Source organism: Prionailurus bengalensis, chromosome D2 (assembly GCF_016509475.1).
Source record: "Prionailurus bengalensis isolate Pbe53 chromosome D2, Fcat_Pben_1.1_paternal_pri, whole genome shotgun sequence".
Classification (NCBI taxonomy): Eukaryota; Metazoa; Chordata; class Mammalia; order Carnivora; family Felidae; genus Prionailurus; species Prionailurus bengalensis.
Window position 1 is genome coordinate 70,981,417 of NC_057351.1, and position 24,042 is coordinate 71,005,458.

The 24,042-nt window shown below is 44.2% G+C and overlaps 1 protein-coding gene across 27 annotated transcripts in view; it reads right to left on the reverse strand.

The window, feature by feature from the left end:
• The window catches only part of ABLIM1 (actin binding LIM protein 1), a 300,499-nt gene that overhangs the window by 6,451 nt on the left and 270,006 nt on the right, over positions 1-24,042 (reverse strand). For 8 of the 27 annotated variants that reach the window (XM_043597635.1, XM_043597630.1, XM_043597622.1 and 5 more), the window contains 10 exons: positions 22,488-22,595; positions 14,346-14,450; positions 12,543-12,590; positions 9,493-9,639; positions 7,268-7,359; positions 5,938-6,043; positions 3,491-3,555; positions 2,806-2,866; positions 1,719-1,726; positions 623-697 (listed from right to left, as the gene is read on the reverse strand). In XM_043597635.1, coding sequence (XP_043453570.1) covers positions 623-697; positions 1,719-1,726; positions 2,806-2,866; positions 3,491-3,555; positions 5,938-6,043; positions 7,268-7,359; positions 9,493-9,639; positions 12,543-12,590; positions 14,346-14,450; positions 22,488-22,595 — 815 coding nt within the window. The remainder of the gene's footprint in view (positions 1-622; positions 698-1,718; positions 1,727-2,805; positions 2,867-3,490; positions 3,556-5,937; positions 6,044-7,267; positions 7,360-9,492; positions 9,640-12,542; positions 12,591-14,345; positions 14,451-22,487; positions 22,596-24,042) is intronic. The other 19 variants (XM_043597643.1, XM_043597632.1, XM_043597625.1 and 16 more) reach the window with 9 other exon arrangements.

Consider the following 24,042-nt stretch of genomic DNA (forward strand, 5'->3'; position numbering starts at 1 on the left):
TTATATGACAGGGTACCCTTGCAGGGTTCAACGGTCTTGTTCCATGACCGGCTCATGATTCCATGCAGCCAGGCAGGCCCAGAAGCCCTCCGGTGGAGGCCACTGAAATAAGTCCCAGTTATGGTCACCAGGGAGCATAGCCTTGGACACCTCTGGAGTTTCAGGATGGTCTGGAGCTAGGGTAACCAATCATCCCAGTTTGCTCGGCACGGAGGAGGTTCCTGGAATGCCAGACTTTCAGGGCTCAGGCTGGGAGCGTCCTGGGCAAGCGGGATGTGTTGGTCACCCCATCTGGGGCGGTCTGTGGGTGCCCCACTTTGCACTGGGCGTGCCTCGCAGTGCTTGTACCAGGGGCCAAGTACAGAGCTCGTAGGAGAGGTGTGCTGTATTTCACTGTGGATACATCATACCGCACCCAGTGAGGGCTTAAACCTGTTGACTCAGTGTGACAAAACCAGGGGAGAGTCAGGGTACTCTGTGATGTGGCTTGTGTGATGTAGCAGCCTGGAAGCAAGTGGACCTCAACACCGAGTGTGATGGAACGGCAGAAGACCAAATCTCTTCAGGGTGATGTCCCGGTGTGCTATTCCCGTATGAGAGCCGGGAGAATGGCTCCACTTGCCTTTGGTTCCAACATGTTGGGCATGGACACCCCCCGGTCCATTCTTGTCCCGGACATGTGGCCGTCTGGGAGAGTCTGCAACAGAAAAGCCGCTTTAAGGAGCACATGACAGCGTGGGGAGCTGAGGGGGGAACCGTGTGGCCTCCCCAAACTCCCGGTTTCTGTCTCAAATCCTGTTTTACAGATGTGCCACTGTGATCACCATAAATATTTCAAAAATGAAAGCCTTGCTGCATAAGAGCAGGGATACTGGGAATACTGTTCTTCTGTCATTAAGTGGGGAAAGACCCTGGCTTAATAACTATTGAGGGGCCCCTGGGTGGTTCAGTCGGTTAAGCATCCGACTCTTGATTTCGGCTCAGGTCAGGATCTCCTGGTTCTTGAGATCAAGTCCCAGGTCCAGCTCTGCACTGACAATGCGGAGCTTGTTTGGGATTCTCTCCTTCTCCCTCTCCACCCCTCCCCTGCTCATGCTCTCTCTTTCCAAATAAGGAAATAAACTTTAAAAACAACAACTATTAATTCCTAATTTAGGCTCCACACACGAAAGTATACAGTATATTAAAAAATTTCCAAGTCTGTGATTATTTTCTTACTTTACTCTGAGTTTTCTTTGTATCCGCCCCCCTCCCCGCCCCCATCCTCCATCATGATTTTATAAGGCTAGGGTCTAGGAAAAAAGAAATGGTACCAGACAGGACAGGAATTTCTTTTCATTTGGGACCATGGGAAGGAGGGGAGGACCCAAAGCTCGGAGTGGTTAAAACTGAAAGGGAAAACTGTATGTGGGCAGACCCTTGATGTTGGTCCACTTCTGCCACAGAGAGGATGCTCTGAGGCCAGAGCAAGAGTCCTCGGACACCTGGCCTGGTTCATGCCACGTCCCCAAGGCCAGCGGGGTCAGCTTGACGTGGGCATCGGGCATTCCTGATCCTTACGGCTCCTCACATCTCCGGGCTAATGAATCAGACCCGTCAACCCAAGTTAAGAATCTTCTCGACAGAAACCCTTCCCTCGAGCCGCCACACGAGTCTGGACTGGTAAATGGCTGTTTTGCTGGCGTGGCCAACAACTTGAGAAAGACAGTGTTCCATACCTGGTAGTCTAGAAAGGAAAGAAAAAGAAAATTTCAGGAGAGAAAGATCCGAGAAAAACACGGCACATTAATATACAATATTCTACTGCAATTCCGCAGACATTCTACAAGGCACCGTGTTCTTCTCTCTGCTGGGGTCTCTGGACACGCTGTCTCCCTGAAGCTAGGAGATGCTACTCCTGTTTCAGTTATCAGTTAAAACACCCTTTTTTTTCACTGAGGCTTTCCCCGACACCCTGAAGGTATTTCCGCCTTCTCTGCTTACAGCATGAATCTCTGGAAGCTTCTCTCTCGTCACCTCAACCTGTCCCTGTGTCTCACTCGGTCATGTGCATTTTTTTTTTAATAATTTTTTTTAATGTTGATTTATTTTTCGGAGATAGACAGAGTGGGGGAGGGGGATAGAAAGAGGGAGACACAGAATCCGAAGCAGGCTCCAGGCTCTGAGCTGTCAGCACAGAGCCCGACGCGGGACTCGAACCCACAAAGTGCGGGATCATGACCTTGGGCTGAAGTCAGACACTCAACCGACTGAGCCACCCAGGTGCCCCACTCATGTGCATTTTTTTTTAATGTTTATTTAGTTTTGAGAGAGAGAGAGAGAGAGAGAGAGAGAGAGAGAGAGGCAGAGCGTGAGCAGGGAAGGGGCAGAGAGAGAGGGAGACACAGAATCTGAAGCAGGCTCCAGGCTCCGAACCGTCAGCACAGAGCCCGACGCGGGGCTCGAACTCGTGAACTGTGAGATCATGACCTGAGCCGGAGTCGGACGCTCAACCGACTGAGCCACCCAGGCGCCCCTCATGTGCATTTTTGACAGGAGGGCCGTGTCTTGCTTAGAGTGTGCCGTAACTCCAGAGATCTATGTGGTGGAGTGCTCGGCACACGGCAGGAGCAATGAATGCATTCTTACAAACTCTGCTTCTCTGGTCTCATTTCAGGGGTGACGCTTTGCGATTTTAATACATGCTCCGTGAGCTCCCACAGGCTAGCTGCGATCCGACTTTCGGAGGGCAGACTGCACGAACAGAGACCATGTATTTGTGACTGCACAGCCAGTCAGTCAGCAGTGTGACCGCGATGGCCTTACCTCGGACTCCGCCGCTGACGTCCCCATAGCTGTTGTACTGAGCAAAGTCTGTGGAAACAGGCTGAGATGAGGAAGAACAACACATCGTTAGAAAATCCACTCCACCGTGACGGTTTTAGAGCCAGGCGAAAAGAAAGAAAGGATTTACAGAATCCTAAGAGTTCTTCCCGAGCTGAATTCCTGGGCCCTTGTTATTTTTCTTCTACTATTATGGAATCTCTTTGTCTTTCGTGATGCCTCTGATGGCAGCAGGACCTGGATAAGCAGGTTATCTTTTGCCAATAAATAAAAATACGTTTCTTCACACAGCTACGCAATTACATTTGTCCTATGCTTTGGGGGGCGGGCGATTGCAAGGAACTTTCCTGTATCTTTTCACAGCAGAGACAAGGGCTCAAGTTATTACTTTTAGCTTGAAATATTTGCCACACGATCAATTAATGTAGTCTTCCCACGAGCTTATAGAGGTTATTTTTCCATCTACAGTCAATTTCTCTTTCTCTCAATAGAACTATTTTATTCTGCCTGTAACTCAAAGTGATTTGCCGCGATATCAGAGATTATAATTTTCTTCATATCCTAGGACTGAGACCATATTATCAGACATACTCAGACAGTATGTCAGCACTTCGTACCAGGTCTGAAGAAGGAATAAACTCAGGAACAATTCATTGAGAAATCTTACCCGGTGAAGCCCATTTTTTCCATAGCCTGGGAGAGATGAGGTTTTAGATGATAGAGCATGTGAAGCTGAATGAGAAAAGGTAAAAAAAGAAAAAAAAGAGGAAATCAGAAGTCCAATTCTTAAAAGCTTCTTTCTTTTAAAAGTAAACTCTATCCCTAATGGGGGCTTGAACTCACGACCCCAAGATCAAGAGTCGCATGCTATGCCGACTCAGCCAGCCAGGTGCCCCCAGAAGTCCAGTTCTGTAACGAAACTGACAATTTATCTTCTACCTTACAGAAGAGAAGATCCATAGAAAAATGGAAAAAAATAACCCAGATAATGTTGGGCTCTAATGTTCCTGAAAGGCCACCACATTTGGGTCATGCAGGGAATGGACGGAGAAGGACAGAGTTCCCTGATGCTGCTTTATCTCCGAATCCTCAATACAACCTAATGATACCATTATTATTTCCATTTCATAGGAGAAATAGGGGCTAAGAGAAGTTAAGTATCTTGCCCAAGGTCACTCGTCTTATAAACCGCGAAGCGATGATCTGAACCCAGGGCTACCTGGATGCATACGTTCATGCCCCATTGGTCTGGCAGCAATAAGTGACCTGAAAGCCAACCGTGTAAACGTCATGCTCTCCTGGCCCACCAGGAGAGGCGAGGGATAAGCCACCCCATTCATGGAGTCTCTCCATTAATATCCCATTAATCAACAGCCTCGCACTACATCAACTATGGGGCTTTCGGGGCAGCAGACCTGGGTTTGAGTTCTGGCTCTGCAACTTGGCACCTCTCGGGATTTCATCTCTGTTAGTCTTTGTTTCTTGACTCATGTAGATATAGTGCTATATATTCTTATAGAACAGGGCTATAGAGTTAGACGGAGCTCTGAAGATTAGCAAACCACTCAGTGCAAGATGGATGCCAGTGAGGCATCTTGGAGAGGCAGCTGGGCATTCCCGTGCACTCCGGGGTTATAACACTTGGACTCCTGAATCCTAGTTTTGCTAGTTACTAATAATGTGACATTGGGTAAGTTACCTAAATTTCCTGCTCCCGTCTTCTGATCTATGAAATGGGGATGATAATAATAACATCATCGACTTCAATGGCATGTTGTGAGAATAAATGAAATAATGTTTAACACAAGGGCTTGAATGTAGTGAGCATTAAACATACTGTTAAAGAGACTTTAAGAGGGACAAGTACACACTAGTTGAGAACACGGGAGAAGAAATATTGTGGGTTAAGAGGGCACTGACTTACGACAAATATAAGCAGGGGGAAATATACTGATCAACTATTCCAGCCCAGTGTGTAAGTAATCTCCTTCAAAAGTATCAAAAACAACTCTGCTTGTCTTCAGCTCTTTCAGTGAATATCTGAATATAAAATCACAATGTCTTCAAAATGTTGTTCAAGGTCTCTATAATCAAAAAGCATTCTATTCTCTCCCTCCCTTTCTTTTTTTTTAAAGTTTGTTTATTTTGACAGAGAGAGAGACAGAACAAGCTGTAGAGAGACAGAGAGAGGGGGACAGAGGATCCAAAGTAGGCTCTGTGCTGATAGCAGAGAGCCCGATGCAGGGCTTGAACTTAGGAACTGGGAGATCATGACCTGAGCCGAAGTTGGACGCTTAACCAACTGAGCCATCCAGGTGCCCTGCCTTTCTCTTTTTTTTAAAGAGTAGAATAGTCAAAATGAAATGAACTATAAGGGCTTGATTCACATTGTCATACAGTGTTCCAGATTAAAAGGGTAAAGCAATTTCATCAAATGTTAAGAAGTCTCTTGCAAAATCAAGTTCCCTTGAGCCAAAAATCATAGTTCTTCTCTAACGGAAATAAGGTAAGAGGAGTTGAAAGTACATGGGTTTAGAAAGTCTGAGACCCTTTCTAGGGTAAGAGAATATCAGTGGCTACTTCTGTGTATGTGGATGTCCTCCTCTCCCAGCAGGGGGCATAAAACCCAGAAAGACAGAAGATCCTGATTATGTACTTTCTTCCTTCCCTGCCTGATCTAGACCTCTCAGTGATTGAGCTTTTCCTTTATGTTTACTTCTAATTGTGTGTGTGTGTGTGTGTGTGTGTGTGTGTGTGTGTGTATTCCATACATTACAGATATACGTGATACACCCGTGTCTCTAAATGCTCCAAAAGCATCTGTTCTCTGTAAGGATTTCCTTTCATGGATTCCCTCTAAGATGAATATTCTGAAAAGACCCTCAGAAAATCCTCCCAGGCCCCCCCCGCCACTTCCGTCATGAAGAAGATACACGTTTAAGGAAGAACTACAGCATCCTCGTAAGCTAAGCTGACACGCAGTGGGTTTCCTGTACTTCCTTTCACCGAGAACACACCAGAAGTGTCCCTGCCTCTCCTGGAACAGGCCAGGCAGGCTCCCTGCAGGCAGGGGTCTGGCTCCTGCTGGGAGAAGGCAGTGGGTCCGCTGCTCACCTGAGTTGATGGGAGAATCGTAGCGACTGGCTGACAGGGACGACCTCTCCCGGCTCTCCTTCTCCATCTCCTCTTTCAATATCAACTGCCCCAGGCCTGAGTTGAGCTATTCACAGAGAAAAGACACATAAAAGAGGAGTCCACAATTATGGTCACAGATGGCAGTTTCTGTTTGAGAAGGTCCTGCAAGAAGTTTCTGACTCTAGAGTGAACCACCCAGAGGCCGGTGGTTCCCCAGCGGGTAGGCCAGGTTTTGAACCTTGAACCCCTCTTCGCCTTTTTTAATGTCAAGATACCATTCCCCTCGGCCATGTCAGAAGAATGTTCTCTCTCCTCCGCCCTGCCCAGCGTGCCCTGAGGTGACCTCAGGAGGCATGTGCGGATGCCGATTTTTGAAGCACAGAGGGGAGTTTGGGGAGAGTATCTTTAAAAAAAGAAATTACGCTGATTTGTTTAAAAACAAGAAAACACAAGTAGTGTATGCTCGTTGCACAGACTTTAGAAAATCTCGAAGGAGAGAAGAGTAGCCCATAGTCCACCACTCAGAGATAACCACCATTTACATTTTGATTTTTATCCATCCTGTATTTTTCCATGCGCATATTATACAAAACTGGGCTCATGCTATAAGTGCAACTTTGTATCCTTTCCCTCCATACAACTAGTATCTTGTGCGTTTCCCATATGCTTAAGTGTCTCTGGAAAATGTCATTGGAGCGGATTCATTAGTTTCTTATTGGCGGGAGGGTATATAATTTCCTGGCTCCCTCTACCCCAGGCTATAATGGACTATCCTTCTTTTGGTCTTCTGGGATGTTGTGGGAGGGGTAGAATGCGGGTTTCTTGGTGGCAGTCCATTTTGTCCCTTCCCTCCTGGCCCACATCAACATATTAGGTCCTACAAGGCCCGAGGAAAGACTTGGACAAATACTCAGTCCCAAGGGAATTCCTTCAGCAGAAGCTGCCCTGGGGGAAGGAAGGCAGGTGTTGCACCACATGGGTGACAGCGTGGCTCCACCCGGCCCTTCGGCACCCTTTCAACGCGTGCACTGCACACACACGCCCCACGCGGTCACGCTCTCCTCACAGAAGCTCGAACATTCCACGTCCCCCTGACCTCCAGCTTCCGGGCCATCGCTTCCGGAACCCACTAAGTACCCTGTCTTATAGTCACCTGAGGCCGGTCTTCGGTCGCCTACCGGATTTCGGGCCCTTTGAGGGCCGGGACCACCTCTCACTCCCTTGGTGGCTCACCCATCGCATTCACTGAAACTTCCGGGTCTATGGAACTGAATTGGAGACTTTGCAGCAAAGTAGCTTAAGGACAAACCTTCATCAGTTGCTCTTCCTGCAGCTGCCGGCGCCTCAGAAGCTCCTCGTCATCTTCCTCTCTGCCACTAGGTCTGCGTCTCATGTCGGCTCCTAATTCCACAGCAAAGACAACTTCTCACATGAGCCCCATGGCAAGGGGATCTTAAGGCACTAGTCCACCTGCGCTCAACTTGTCCCGATGGCAAAATCGGCAGCAGTCTTTAACGTTCACGAACAACACAAGGAAAAGGGGGCCCACCGCCGACTGAGCCCTGCGGGTGGGTTTCTCGCGACGGGGGCCTCCTTTGACAGGCCAGCTCAACGCGTGATCTGGTAAGGCATGACCTTTGGCCTCCCGACAACTGATCTGCTCAGTTAGAACTTGGCGTGCCCTTACGGCTGGGGCTCAGTCATCCCATCAGCCACTGGCCGCAGCCCTCTGTCATAGGTGGGAAGGCATCTAGAGTTATTATTTGGATCTCTCGGAGGTCAAGTTTCAAAGAGGGGAACCCAAGGTCACGTACATACCGCCCAATAGGTAAGATCGTCACTCTCTCGTGTTCTCTTTTTCTGAACAGACTTGTCATACAATCACCCTCCCTCTGCCCTTAAATTCACTAAAGAGCATGCTTTTATTTTCCTTTTAAGGGATGAGTCTCCAATGTTTTCCTTCCCTCAATCCTTGGCAAAAATGGTCACGAGAGAGTTTTATGCTAATAGGTCAATAAAAGAGCATTAATACAGCTCAAAAGTGACTTATTTCATTCCAATCTAGCAAATCACTTACAATTTTTAAGCTTCTTGGAAAAGGGGAGCCAGGGAGTGAAAGGGAGGAATCTGTCCGAATGGTTGTAAAATTAAGATAATTATTGTTTTTCCTAAATTGCTTGGATTAATCTGGCTGTGGGAGGAAACAGGCAAGCTTGCTAATCTAATCAAAATAAACTTTAACCTATAGTCTCAGTTTTTACCCTTTTGATTAATGGGCCAGAAATTTGCTTCACTTTGGAACCCAAAAACTATTTAGTGGTGATGATTTTAATCACAAAACATTCTTCTTCCTCTGCCCCAAATTTAGCTGTATGTGTCCCCACAAAGCAACATGACTGAACCGAACCTCAAAGGCCACAAGAAGTGCCTGCAGGGCACAAACTGGCAGGGACAAGCTGAGGACTGATTGATTCTTAGTTCCTAAAATCATCAATGTCAATGTGAATTTACTCTCTTTAATCTATGCTAATAAAAATGAAAAGACACAAGTTTGCAAGAATTAAATAAATCTTAAGTCAGCATAATATACAGAGTACTTGGGAATAATGAACTAAGGAGGGAGATTTTCCCTCAAGTATTTCTGTGAATATAGATTGCTTTAAAGTCCACTTATACTGTTTGCAAAAATTATTCCGGAAAATGGCTTGATGAGAAAAAGCATGATGAAGAAAATTTGGAACACTGAAGGCCTTTTAAAAAAGGTTGTCAACAGACATGTGAGAAGATAGCTCTATCTTTGCAAAACTGACTCACTAAATCTTCAGTATTAGCTTCTGTGTTTGCTAAATACCCCTCTTTAGGCCAAGTGATTTTGCAACTTGCAAAACAGGAAAGACACAGACATGGTTCTAAAGCATAAATTTGTGGTTCAAAGCAAAGAATGAAGCAGCTCGAACATGACATTTTAGCGCAGAATTCATGGAAATGAGATGGAAAATCACACAACTTCATACGAGTGGTTATTCCAGAACACCTACTACTCGGTGACAGCCTTTCTTAGTAAAGGAGAACGTGATCTCACGAGTAAGGTAGAAGTGCTTCAGTGTTAGGACTGGCTGTTAAGAGAACTGTAACTTCAACCCAGAAATAACCTAAAACAAATGTCACTGAAAGAAGTCACACCTCTGTGGACACTTGGTAAAGTCACCCACTAGACTCTACTTATAAACGGTGTTCTTGGCGGGAGGCTTTGGTTCAACTAGTTCAAAAGTTACTGGTTCTGCAGTAACTCTGAGAGTCCCTGCAGATCATCTGTTTTAGACCAGTTCTGGCTGTCTCTCAGCGGGTTGGTGAGTGCAAGGCTCTCGTGATTGGGTTTTTGTAATTTTGAAGCATTTGGCACCCGAATGCTCTGGTCATACTTTTCCTAAATGTCTTTAAGATAGGACACATTTTCTTGCATAGTTTTAAGCATTTCGTTTTGTGATCTCCTACCAATTTGTCCATTTTGGCTTAGCCACAGCAGTTGCATACCTACGGCGGCAAGTGAGGGGGGCCCAGGCCAGTGATCCGTCTCAATCTTTGGTATCTCGCTGGGATCTGGAGCTTGGGCTGCTGGGAACTTGGAAAACTTGATGATGTCTTCTGAAGACTTGCTCTGGGCTGCTAAGGCAGCTGCATCTAGGCGGGAATCGGGGATGGGGGGGGGTGGAGCTTAGCTATCGGTCTGCAAGGCCGTGGTGGTACAACCCACTTCCATAGTTGTCTTGTTTTCTGGCAAAAGTTTCAACTGCAGAAAGCTGTTTATGGCTCTTAGCAATTGCCCAGTCACTCAGTGGCACCTAGTGACAAGTGATTTTCCTTATGTTCCGTTGGATGCAAAATTTCATTCTACATCTGAAATACCTCATTGTAGAGCTGGGCCATCCGATACTAGCTCTAGCTACGCATGGCTACTTCAATTAACAAAATTAAATGAAACCAGAAAATGAATAAAATTAAAATCCAGTTCCTCAGTTGCACGAGCTACATTTTAAGCGCTCAATAGCCACGTGTAATGAGTGGCCACCATATTGGAAGCGCCATCGTAGAACAAACATTTCTGTCATCACAGAAAGTTCCATCAGATGATACTCTTCTAGAGCAATCAGAAATTTGAATTAGTAGTTTGAAATTAAAGAGCTAAGTTAAAAGCATGACGCCGTCCATTGACTGTAGCTGTTAACCATAAGAGGGCTGGCTTTGTATGTTTGTGTATTTGTATCTGTTCATTTTAGCGATCATCTGTCCAGTTCATTCTACTCCTTACATATTATATATGTGTCTGGAGTCCTAGGAGAAACGGCAGTGGGAAAATCCACGCTTAGCTTCTAGGAATTTAGCATTGTGCCTTGTAGGAATTTAGCATTGTGCCTTTCGTATGTTGACTTATGAATGTTTGCAAAACACCCCTTATTTCCCTCAAGGGTCTGCACGCCTAAGTGAGCCTTCCAACTTCAAGACAACAAAAGCCAGACTAACAATGGCCTCAGTTCACAGGGTTCTCAATGGCTCTGCTTAGAGTTGTCTCTGGCTTAGAACTCCAAATCTAATCCCAGAGCTGCAACAAAACAAACCAGGCTAAATGGTCAGACCCTGATTCTGGCTAATTTGGCAGACTGGCCTGGGATGCTACTAAACATTTAAAATATAGTTATAATGCTTTAAATAAAAACTATCCCCCCCTCTCTGGGCTCACCTCTTTTAAAATCTGGAAATAATTTTTTGAACCCTTAGCTCAAATTCCCCATTCTTTTAGTAACCCTCTGGGTCTCGTTTTCCTTAAGTGACTTGACCACGGTCACCCTATATGCTCCTAAGGGGTGAAGTGTTGGCCAAGTACGGGGTAGCGCTTCTGAGTCTCTAACCTCTTGAGAAAAAATAAAAAATTCAGCTGGGAAAACACTGCCTACTACATCACCTTCTTAAAGATGTGTTAGCATATTAAGGACTGAGATGTTCTGCATTACAAACCAAAAACACAGTGACTGTATTTAAATCTAGCATTTTCCAAATGCACTGGGGCCCAGACACCAGGTTTGATGTACCTTCTATTTCTATCACATGGAACTGCTCTTTTGCAGAATGTTCTTTGGGAACTGCCACTCTGGCTGTGCTATTCTCAATTACAACAAACTGAGAGTCAAGTCAGAGTACATTTCATTAAAAAAAAAAAAAAAAGCCAATCTCTTTTAAATAAATAAGCCAACCCTATCCAATCTCTTTAAATCTTAATCATTTGATTATTTTTGTTTAGAGAGGCAGGGCCTTAGAGATTTTAGTAATAAAAACAGTTTCTACATTGATAAATCAAACTCTTGGAGTCTCATTTGTAAATTTAGAAAAAAAAAAAGCATGACTTCAAACAGTAAGTACTTACGCATTAGAATTGGTGAAGTCAGTAAACATTCACATGTTAATGAGTGGGTGAGAAGGGTGAGAAGACATTAAACCATAAAAAAACAAACAAAAACAATGTTAACAAACTTAAAAAAGCGAGCACACGGTGTAAAATCTTAAAAAAAAAAAAGAGAAAAAAAATCACAGTGGTAGGACCATTACAATATGTACAATCTTTTTTTTTTTTCCCCCTAGAATGTTGGCCTCAATTTTTTCCTGTTTGCATTTTCAACTTTCTTTGCTTTTCAGGTCATCCTAATCCTTAACGACTCATTAATGTCAACTAGATTTTAATGGCAGCCTTCAACTTTCCAGGCATGTTATGTGTATGATTTTCTGACGTCACCTGAAGACCAGTCTTGGCTTTCTATCCATTCACAAAGATTTATGGCATCTAATCTATAGAGACCTAATAACCGTGGAGGGAAATGTGATCTACCTATGGTAATATGATTTCCTGGGTTTAAAAATTCTTTATTTCCAGAAAAGGAAAACACAGTTATAAATCCGTATTAGGGATTTTCGTTTGCAGGAATTTCAGAGAGTGGCTGGCCTAACTTACTGGTTTTTGTCTAAAAGAAAACTGAGGGGCAGAGAAATCATGCCCGTGATATCATAGAGCCATTGAGGGGAAGGGCTGGGGCCCAGGGCCTTGGTCTTGGGTGTGTCCTATCCATTCCACTGCAAGGTGCAGACATCTGGGGAATTGGACAGTCAAGTTAATGTAGACTTAGTCCAGCTAAGTTTTCTAGGTTGCTGGCCTTCACTATTTTAATTACTTAAACTAATCAGAAGCTCAACAAAATTACTATAGAGGCTGGTTACATTATTTGATGGCACATACAAAAAAACGGTATTTGTGAATTATTGTGTGAGCAGTACCTTCCCTTCTTTAGGAATGCAACGATACACGGTTTCATGGGCTCAAAGATTGCCTAGGAGTTTCCTAACCAAACTAAGCGTTCTCCATCTAGGAAAACCAATCTCACAACATTTGCGTGTTAGGGAACCATAAAGGCATAACACGCTGGGTGCCCCAGTTTGATTCTCAAAAGCAGCAGCAGGGAAGCCTTTCAGAGGACAGACAGCAGAGAGTTCAGCTGATATCACTACTTAAAAGCTACGCGGAGGAAAGAGGGTTTTACCATGCTGTTTGTAGATGGGTGGTTTTCGGTAAATGTTGATCCCTTGATCTGTGGAAATGAAAAGCAAAGGTGTGTGATTATGGGAACCGGTTCAGCGGTGGGGAAAAATAGATCAACCAAGAGGCAAACCAAACTGAAGACTCTTGAACAAAATCAACCCAGAAGGTTAACTTTTGTATTACAAAGATTGAGGTTACTAGAAGAAGAGGTCACAGGAATGAGTGAATCGCTATAGACAAGTGATATGGAATCCTTTGTAATACATCTTAGGATAGATAGAGATGCAATTCATTCATGAGCCATTTATTGCAAATACACACTTCACTAAAAGTGAGATTAAAACAGGAAGAAACGCAAGCAGTGGAAGGGAGTCTAGTGGTGAGGAAGACATAACCAGTTTGGGGAAGATCCCCAAATTGCTACTGTCTAGAAATTGAGCTCCCAGTAGATACCAGGGGCTCAATTTACTTTTTAGCTAATGAGTGGAACAGTGGAAAGCAATGTCATATAGTTAAGAGTAGTCATTTTATAACATAGAAATAGTTCTTATGTGCAAGGCTAGTCTGATGTCCTGACAGGATGAACGTCTGAGAAAATACCAACTTGTAGAGGGCAAATTTTAAAAAGAAAGAAAGAAAGAAAGAAAGAAAGAAAGAAAGAAAGAAAGAAAGAAAGAAGCCAAATATTATTCATTTGTTATACAGGTGCATCTGATTATGCTACCATTTCACTTTGACTGCAAATGCTCAGGAAATTTCAAAAGGTTTGCTTCCTCAGAATCATGGCCACTGTATCTTGGTGGGGGCATTCTTCATGCAAAAAAAGTTGCAAATGTACACAACACTGATTTTAAAGTTCAGTGAAGCTTTATTTTAAAAGGCAGCTCTAGCTTAGTGGTATGAATCTCGTTGAGCTTTCCTCTGTTTTATCGGGTAAGTTTGGAATGCAAAAGAAAAAAAAAACGATTATAGATTCTGAATATGTTACCCCTAATGGGTAAGGTATTGAACCACTTTCAGTAGCTAAAGAAGTAAAACAATGTACTTCCCACGGAAAAATAACATCGTGACCTTGGATGGCCAATCTTGCCCTTACAAATTGAGCTGACCCTAAACATTAAGAGAATGATGGGTCCTGAGATTCCCAGTTCTTGATGGCAAATTACCATTTGTACCGTGACAGCAGATGCTTATGACTTCAGCAAAGCTTACAGCACCAAGCCTAAATTGCAAGATATCATTGTGGGCTAAGGAGGTAGTCAGTTGGTTACGTACTGCAGAAGGGCCATCCAACTAACTGATCCAAATTTACACCTCTCTGAAAAGTCCATAGAAAGATTCTCCGCATGGGAGACAAACAGGAGAAAAAAACAAAAGTATTCTCGAGATGTTGTGGTTCACCTAAAGGTTCACCTTTAGGATGAGAAGGTAACTAGGTTGCCATTGCGAGAATTGTCAATGACACCAAACCACAGAGTGATATCTCAGGAGGCACTAATATAAAGGTAAAATTAAAATCTTAGTCCAAAAAAAAAAAAACCCAAAGCAACTCAACCCTTCCTCCTTCACCCTCTGCCTCCGACCTCCCTTCAAAAAATTTTGAGAAAACGTAAACCTTCCATACAATCCTGGCATTTCGCATCCAAAACTCCTGAAAGGCCCTCTAGGTCAGATCGTGCAATTTAGGGTTTGTCGACTGTGTGCATCCCAATGACGAGAGCATGAGAAATGAGACGAGACAGGTAACAGGGCTACGTTCTACACCGTGACAGGACACCCCAACAAAGACCGTGTCAGCTCCTACCTGGAACATGGAAATGTTTAGGGGCCTGAGCGTAAGTTGGAGTGACAGGGCGGCTGTCTGGCCGGGAAGGGAGAGGGGAGTTCCGGCCGCTGGACGGCTCATTGCCTCCAATGAGAAGAATGGAGAAAACAAAATGAGGGAAGGGACAGCAATAAAGAAAACAGAGCAAGCATAATCAAACTTCAACACGACAGACCGGGAGGAGGTATACCAAAAAGGAGAAACAAAAGAAACAAACTCAGTTTATCAACTCGGCTCACAAGGTGATAGAAGGTTACGTTTGGGGGCAGGAGAGACTTGAGCTCACGTGGGACTGGGTTAGAAGCAGCTAGCGGTAGGGGGCGTCATTCCGATGGCATGCGGTTGAAGGCCGTGAGCTAGCAGCAAACTGATTAGATGGAAAGTACATGAAGAGTCATGGAAGGTCACTTGCTAATGATTCAGGATCAGTTGTCGGACGACGAAATCCCAAGCACGTGAAGGGGCAGGATAGGCAAACCCAAACACGATCACTTCCAGGCATGATGGCAGAGGCTGGCAATTGCAATATATTTCTCCAAACGGAAGGCCACGTCTGGGAGCCCGCGTGGCCACCCAGTCCCTCCCCTCAGCAATGCAAAGTGCCTGCACTACAGCCAACGTTTCTGTTGCCCCACTTTGAAATACACACCACGGAGACAGAGCCCTTTCTTTTAGGAACTTCAGGACCGCTTATAGCACTCTCCGCCTTTCTCTTTAAAGGCTCCGCTCCACTCAGATGCCACTCAGTCCAGCAATTCCCTCTGCGAATGGACAGCTACCGTGGCTGGGCACTGAGCTATATGACTGGGGACACGCAGGTGAATGAGACGTCACTGTGGTGGGGAGTGGGGCTCAGAATCTACCTAAGGAGACAGACTGTGACACGTAAATGCATACCTAGGGGAAGGGGCCCTGAGTTCTTTCAGAAAGCTGAGATATTAGACGGAGTGGGGCATCAAAAGTAAGCACACCAGGTGGGTGGGTGGATGGATGGGTCAAGGGATAACCAGACCCAGATTCCAGAGGGCTTGAACATCATGAGGAAGGAAGGGCCATGGTGTGTGGGAGCAACACTGTGGCTGGACAGCAGGCTGCTCTTGGATGGGAGAATAGCGAAGGGGCTAGAAAAGATTGCTGGCAGGTGGCTGCAAAGCCTTGAGTGCCACCAAAGCCACCATCGCTCCCTTGTGACCAGGATGAACTGAGACCTGGGCTCAACTGGCCAGAGATCAGCTACTGCCCTAAATTGTCCTCCCACCTCGTGTCTGAGTAAACATCGGCCCCGAGAACACACCAGAAGATGTACTAGCAAAAATTAACGGATTAAAATGCAACTGCTTTTGTTACTGAGTTATAGGACTTCTTTACATATTCTGGATGTAAGTCCCTTGTCAGATGTTATGATTTGCAAACATTTCCTCCCATTCTGCGGGTTGTCTTTCACTGTCTCGATAGGGTCCGTTGAAGCAAAAAAGTTGTACGTTTTGATAATGTGTAATTTATCTATCAGTTAAGGCTAACAGTTTGAAATAACTCTAGATCTTTACAAAACAGAGCACGAGCCGATTTCTTTAAATAAGCCACGCCGTTCTAAATCTGGCCCGCAAAGTATGAAAGATGTCAATTGCTGGAGTTTTAAAATGACGTGCTTACCAGGGTTTTAATTTTTTAACACGTGTATTTTGAGGTAACCGGAGCACATATCTGGACTGAATGGGCAGTGCGATCTTTCCAATACGATCTGAATTTGTCCCTGGCTTAAATGTAGATGCCAGGTTTTTAGTTGTTATGGTCTGAAGCCTTTCTCTTTTTTTCCTCAAGAGTCACTTTCACATCTAGCTCCCGATACATTATAATGTAGACTTTATTTAAGTTAGATATCAGCTTCCAAAAATGATGATGCTTCACCCCAAACTTCTGATCTATTATGGTTAATTTTTTTAAGTTATTTTTTCTTTTTCTTTTTCTTTTATTTTTAATTTTATATCTGTTTTATTTTTTTAAAGTTTCATTTACTATCACTCTCCTAACGAGAAATAACCAGCTCGTGTCTGAAAAAAAAAATGAGTATAAAAGACACAGGTAGAGGCAAGGAGGGGAAGGAAGAATGTGGTTTTACATTTAGGAGTAAATCCTGTTTTCAATCGCAGAGTGAATTAGAACTAGGTCTCATTCATCTTCGTGAGCTGAGTCTAGTGCGCAGCCTAGAAGTGGGTCCTAATCAATGTCTGCAAATGAATGACTGAAGTTGCCTGCTAGAGAATTCTATAGCTATTAATGGCCTAATTTAGTCAGGCACCACTGCAGGATTAACCATCATGCTGCTCTTGATTAAAGGCAGCCAAATGTTTGTATAGAACCATGGGGTCACAACAGCACCCCCTTTTTATAACTTTCCCACTAGATCCTCGATAACCCCCATGTAACCATTTCACTGCAGAGGAATTATTTACTCCTGTAAACATCAGAAATCATTCACAAGAGTAATCCAGAATTGAAAACCAGAATACTTCTTGTGAGCTGTTCTCAAAAGAAGGTCTAGAAAAACGGTTTTCTCGCCTAATTTGAGGTTGCCTTTTTTTTTTTAATTTTTAGTGTTTATTTATTTCTGAGACAGAGAGAGACAGAGCATGAGTGGGGGAGGGGCAGAGAGAGAGGGAGACACAGAATCCGAAGCAGGCTCCAGGCTCCGAGCTGCCAGCAGAGAGCCCGATGTGGGGCTCGAACTCACGAACTGCGAGATCATGACCCGAGCCGAAGTCAGACGCTCAACCGACTGAGCCACCCAGGCGCCCCGAGGTTGCCTTTTGAAGACTCTTTTTGCATATCCTGAGCACTGGCTGCTATGGCTTCTGAACCACCCTGCTTCCTGCCCGTCAACTCTAACCTTCCTGTACTTGTAGAAGAATGTCAGATACCTCAGGGAAATGTTCTCACAGATTTGGGTTACAATACCCAATCGGATGAGACGCCATTACATTTGTTTTGACAATTATTAGCCGGTGTCATGCACACACAAAAATATCTGCATATGTGGGGTGCAAAGGTTGAAGGGTATCAGAATCAGCATTTGCCCAAGCATTAAATTCTCTCATGTGGAGGCTGTGATGAGTGGTTGTCTGAGCTCCGGATGGGGGAATTCGGGCCGAATGCTGTCTCTTGTTGGGCATAGTTCTTTATTTGGCTGCATATTTCAGTAACTAGTAACCTTTCTAGTTGCTTAAAAAAAAAACAACAAACCCTTACTCCTATGTTCAAGTCCTTGTAAATAGATTTAATGCTAAAATCACTTAAAACCTCCCACAAAACATTTTCAAACACTAGGTGAAGAGAGACTCAGCAACACATCCATTTAAGTGATTCTGTGGAGTATGATTTCCACATGTCACCATGGCTCATTAGGGACAAGGTCTCAGAATACTCTTGCTAGATACCAAATTCTTAGCCCTTGAAATACCAAAGGCATTAAACATTTTTTTGGTGTTTTTTAAAAAAGCAAAACCCTCAAGATGAGCCCTCTTTCCTTATTCTAACTTAAACACCCTATCTTGAAGTGGTAAAACTTTATTCTAGAAGGAAATAACTGATAAGGGCCCTAAAACAGTTACTTGGACGCTTAGTTCATTACTTAGGCAAAGTAATACATGAGGTGTTAGATGAAAGAGGATATACGGAAGGTATTTCCACCATCAACATTATCATCACCATTAGCTTGGAATGGAGACACTGTTTAAAAATTATATAATAGCGTATCTGTCGTAGAATATTGCTGTGTATCACATTCATAGCCATTTTGTTCCTTAAATAAGTCCTTCCTTGTACTGGATTGTTCTTAGTTGTGAGTGATCTTAGCTACTATGATGAGAATCTACCACGTGGGTCACCTGGGTGGCTCAGTCGGTTGAGCGTCCGACTTTGGCTCAGGTCGGGATCTCGTGGTTTCGGAGTTCGAGCCCCACGTCGGGCTCAGTGCTGTCAGACTGTCCGCCTGTTAGCATGGAGCCCGCTTTGGATCCTCTGTCCCTCGCTCTCTGTCCCTCCCACACTTGCACTCACCCAAAAATCAATACTGAAAAAGAAGCTACCGTGTATTTATATTTCTTAGCCTTCATTTTTAGCTCCTTCCATATCAGCCTACTAAGCCAATTTTTCAGTCCTTGAGAGATCAATCACTTACAGGATTCTCACTGTCCTTAACACATTCAAGTGCTCTGTCCTTATTTTCAATCTTCTTTTTGGTACCTGAGAGCCCAAGTGACAAATCCTAAGACAAGTAGATCAAAATGGCCATGCATGTGTCTGCTAGGGGAACATGCTAGAATGCTGCCTAATGTTCTGGACTCTAAGTGCTTATATTCCAAAATATAAATGAGTCCTTTGAGGGGACCTTAAAGTTGGCAGCATCTAGAATTTCGTGACAGAGTTTCAGGATTGCTGGTTCTTGTCTAAAGTTTCAATAAGCATCATGGTTTTCTTGAGCAAGTGTCAGGTATTTGCATCACAGTAAGTCACTTCTATGGTGAAACAGAAAAGATTCCTTTCAAAGAGACTGAATATATGTAGCCCTCCTGTTCACAAATCTGATTTATACTTTGTGAACACAGAACATAATGTCTAAGAGTATTTCAAAGGGGAGGGAAGAGGAACTCAGCAAACATAGCACAGACCAAGCCCAAAACAAAGTGAAAATCTTTCCAAATCTCTAAGCATGCACTTGTCCAAATGGCCCGACAATGACAGACCAATACAGAATGCGGCTGCAGGGAAGGTTAGAGAAGAGAAACAAAGACACACCGGAAAACAAGATGGACATTACAGAAAATGGATGGAGAAGCCAATGAAATAGAAAGACAGCCTGTGATGTGCATCTCAGCTTTCCAACATGCAGCATCCCCGGTGCCATGAACCCTGGGGGCCGGGGCCCGTGCATCAGCAATAAGGACCAGGAAGTGGACTTGGGAAATGGGGGGGCTGAACTTCTGGTTGCCAGAGTGGTGCTTCTAGTGCTTTGAGATACACATTCCTGCAGTGGACATCCTATCCTGGCATCCTCAGACTGCCCAGATTACATTGGCTTTATAAGTAACTGCCCCGAGATCATAAGGCGAGCTCCACGATAAAAAGTGAACGTTCCCATGAAGGGCCTTGGAGGACTTGGTTCCATTTTAAAGATGCCTTAGATGTGCTTCTCAAGTGGTCATACGTTCCCTCTGTGCTAAATTTTCCAAGTGCTGGAGAGGCCTTCCTGGTCTAATAGATGGATACGTGCTTTTCAGAATCACTAAGAAGTCATTCCTTAAAGAATCAGTATTTAGCCAATCGACTATATTAAGCTCTTAGAGAAGTATCTTTAATGTACAAATTCTCCATGATTGATTTTGTAGTTTAGCAAAAAGCTCATCTGATTTTGAAACTAAGCATTGTACTGTTATGTACATTACATTTCGCATCTGATGTATGTAGACTATTTTATAGGAACGGACTATAGACATATGGAAATGGACCATTAGGTGTCTTTTAAGTGTGAGGTCAAGCTCAACCTAATGCTTCTTGGCCTAATGCTCTCTACAACTTAAACCTAGAAAATTTGTGTCAAAAAGTTCAAATTCAGTCTGAAGACAGAAAAGAATGGACCTCTGACCCTTGAACGATCCAGGTTTGAATGGCATGGGTCCACATATGCGTGGATGTGTCTTGACTATAAGTTATCTTCCTTTTCTCTAGCTTACTTTACTATAAGAATATAGCATATAATACATATAACATATGTGTTATATGTGTATGTGTTAATATGCGTTCATTGTGTTAACTGTGTTCAACGCGTTAATTGACTGTGTTATTGGTAAGTGTTCCAGTCAACGGTAGGCGATTTGTAGTTAAGTTTTTGGGGAGTCAAAAGTTATACCAAGATTTTTCCACTACGCGGGGTGGGGGGTGGGGTTGGTACCTCTAACCTCCACGTTGTTCAAAGGCCGACAACATATCTACATTTTTAATAAGGTGCCATTTAGGCACACAAAGGTACTGTTGAGAAATAAAAATTTAAGTGGCTGAAAGCAGCTGTTTGCCTTAGGCTCAATAAGAATGCAATTTGCTAGTTAAATAGAATGGGAAAAAAAGTTTGCTTTCAAAATGATATTTCATGTATATTTATACTGAAACAGACGCCCCTAATATGAGTGAGGGATGGGGGGGCCCTGTCACTCCATCGGTGTGACCCTTGACCAGGGCCCCTTCACCAGAGAATGGAGTGAAACAGCGCAGTCAAAGGTGCTTTAAGGGCACGAAGCCGAGGGGGAAACCATCACAGACAAGGTGAGCCCAGTGCTTGTTACACACTAGGGCACTTGACCTCACGTACCCCCAGTGACCTAGGAGAGGTGTCGTAGGTGAGGTAGCAAGTGACACCCCAAAGGTTAAGTTGACAATCCAAGGTGCCACCGCAGGCACAGGACACAGATAATATTTGAACCTAGGACTCCGGCGTTCATTTGCGTCTTCCAACTCTCCATAAAGCTGCTCACAGACACAAGATTTTGTGTCCCGATAGCTCGTGATGTGTGTATGTGTACAGACTTTGTGTAACTTTACAGGGCGCGTGGCGTTTTTCTTCCTACGGGAAGCATCTCTTGAAAGGTAAAACATGTAATAACCAAGCAAGGCAGTTTACCTCTTTGAATCAAAAATCTCTTTCCTCTGTCATATTCGAAGCAAACAAATCTTAGTTTGGCCAAGGGTTTCTATATTAAAGTCTCTTTAAAATACATCTCTGAAGTTTTTCAGTAATTTCTTATGGCTTTATAAACATCCTCTAAAGTATTTTGGTATCTAGAGAACAAAAGGCCCCCCAAATACTAATTAGCAATAATAATTTTAAGTAATCTGTCAAGAATTTTAGAAAGTGCTGCTCCAACTGGAAAATGCTCATCTCTTTGCTAACGACAAAGCGTGTGTGACTTCGACAAGCATGTGAGCAACATTATTTTTACAGCACAGAGAATGCTAAAGTGACACACATAGGATAACTGCGTGCGGATTAAGGGCAGTGCATCTATATTTTAGGACTCGGTGGCTCAAAAATCCAAGTGAGCCATAAGAAAATAGCTTGGGTAGACGGTAAATGAACGCTCGGTCAGCTGGAACAGCATTTTGCGTACTCAGTAGCCGCGCTCGTGATCTGAGCACTTTGGAACACCGAGTTGGGATCTGGTTAGGTCTGCCTCAAGCCTTCTACCAAGACACTTAATATAACAGTCCGGTTATAACAATGTACTGGCCTGGCACTCCCTCCTTCAGCTACTGTCATTGGTTACTTTGGTTCAATTCAAGACTATGGAAAAAGTTAGCATCCTTCTGGGAGCTCATACTTATTTTAAATGATGGCCCCTTTGAAGCCCCTTCAAGGCTCTCGGCTCCCCCAACATACGGAGGGGAACAAGGGCCCCAGTTGAGGGCTGCTTCAGAAGCATAACGGGCAATGAGGAAAACGATGGGAATGCCATAAAGGGAATGGGCAGGAATGTGGGGGCAGAAACAGAAAACAGAAGGCACGGCTTCTCTTCAATGTCACGCAGAAATCAGGACCAGTCAAAAGAGGATTACCCTTAGGGTTGGCTCAAGGAGAGACATTTAAGTCACACTGCCATCGATCTTTTTATACTCTCCAAGTGTTTCAATACCACCGAGTGGTTAAATGGCTTCTTACCATTAAGACAAGTTTTGGAGATTTGTTGCTAAACAGTGGTACGTTTTGCTGAGCCACGTCACGCATCAAAACCAGGAGCATACCCCAGCTATATATTATATTTTGTTTTTGACACACGGAAAAACAAAATGATAATATATGGGGTTTTTTTCCCCCCTAAGCAGTAGATAATGAATCTTCTGGTCTTAAACATACTTCCTGTTTCTTCATCTAAGAGCCCTTAGAAATGACATATTTCTCCTACTGAGAGATGCCATGCCAGTTCTAAGACACTGGGTGTAGTTACGACACACGCAGGCATGCGGAGAGGTCGAAAGCTGGGAGCTAACTCTTGGAGATCCACCTTATTAGCCTTCCCAGGGTGCTAATAAATCTCCACTATGCGGGGTGCCGCCTGGGGAAGCCTGCCTCCTTACCTTTGATATGGGGAATGAAGTGGTGTCGGAAGGGGGAGTTGGGGCGGGAGTCGCTGTGGGTGGAGCTGAGGCTGCTGGTGCGCAGGCGCACACCAGGAGACAGCAGCTCTGTGCGGCAAGGAGTCAGGGGCAGGGCAAGGTGGAAACAGAAAAGAAGAACAGAAATTAACACAGGAGCAGGGACAGCATCCTCGTTCCAAGGGAGGGGGCGGGGCGGGAAATAAAGAACGTTAATCAGGAGTCTGAAAAAGGAGGAAGGAAAAAGGGTTAAGAACGCACCTGCTAAGGGTCAGGCAAAGTGGGGAGAATGTGCAAATAGGTTCAGGTCGGTAGAGAGTCACTCTCTGAGAATAAATGGCTTTATGAGAAGGAATGGCCACCGGGACATTCTCTGTCAGGATGACACCAGCTACTGTTGAGCCAGTACCGGTGCATCATCTAGATTCAGAAATAGCTGCTTTTAAAAAAAGACACCTGGCCAAACAGAACCCCCCTGACGCACATGTGAAAAAAAAAAAAAAGACAATTATTTCAAGAACCTTGAAAAGAAGTACTTATCTGTAAGGGTCAGATTCTTTTTGTTTGTTTGTTTGTTTTTAAGCTGCAAACTTCTCCCATTAGAAGTTTAATTTTATTCTGCCTGCGGAGAAGGAGGGACCTGTTGGTGCTCCCCCGGTGGCGGAGAGCTACTTAGGATCCTGCGAATGGCGTGGTGGCGGCACTGGGGGACCAGCGGCTTCCTGATCTTGGAAGGAGAATGGGCCATTAAAACCAAACCCGGCCCTGGGGGGGTGCGCACCACTACCCGGCATCTAGGACCCACGGAGTGGATAATCAGAGGTATCCGATACCGACCATAACTCTGCTGTCAGAACCCTGCCGACTCCACGTGACAAGGACAGATCTTGAAAAAATAACCGTAAGCCCTAATAATCAGATGTCCATAATATACCGTGGAGAGGGGGAAGTGCACTCAGAATGGGGAACGTCCTAAAGGCTGCTAACATCAGAACCACGGCTGGAACAGACAAATCTTTCAGTGCTCAACAATGACATGATCTTTTAGGGAAATAATTTCCCTGGCTGACCACCCCCTCGCTAATCGGGGGCCTATAGAACAATAATTTCCCTGTAGCCCCACGTCATCCTGACAAGGTCATGGCCATGGCCTCAGTGACCTCAACATATGCCCTATAAGGACAGGCAGTCACATAGAGGATTTCTTGTCCCCCACGTAGACAAGGGCTTATTAAATCTAGACCCAGGTCTGGGACGTGAATAAAATCAACATAGCTGCATACCAAAAAAAAAAAAAAAAAAAAAAAAAGAATCCATTTCCTGAAAAATTCTCATGTAACATAACTCAACAAATACCAAGTACTTATGATCTAGGGGGAACTATACATTACTGAAGAATCATATACTAAAAATTCGGTCCTCTCTGAGTATTAAATCTATAGCCTTAAGGAAAAGACTGCAGCCTTTTTATATTCTGTTCATTTCCTCTGGTTTTATTTTATAAAATAAGTTAGCACATGTTCTGTTCTCATCAGCC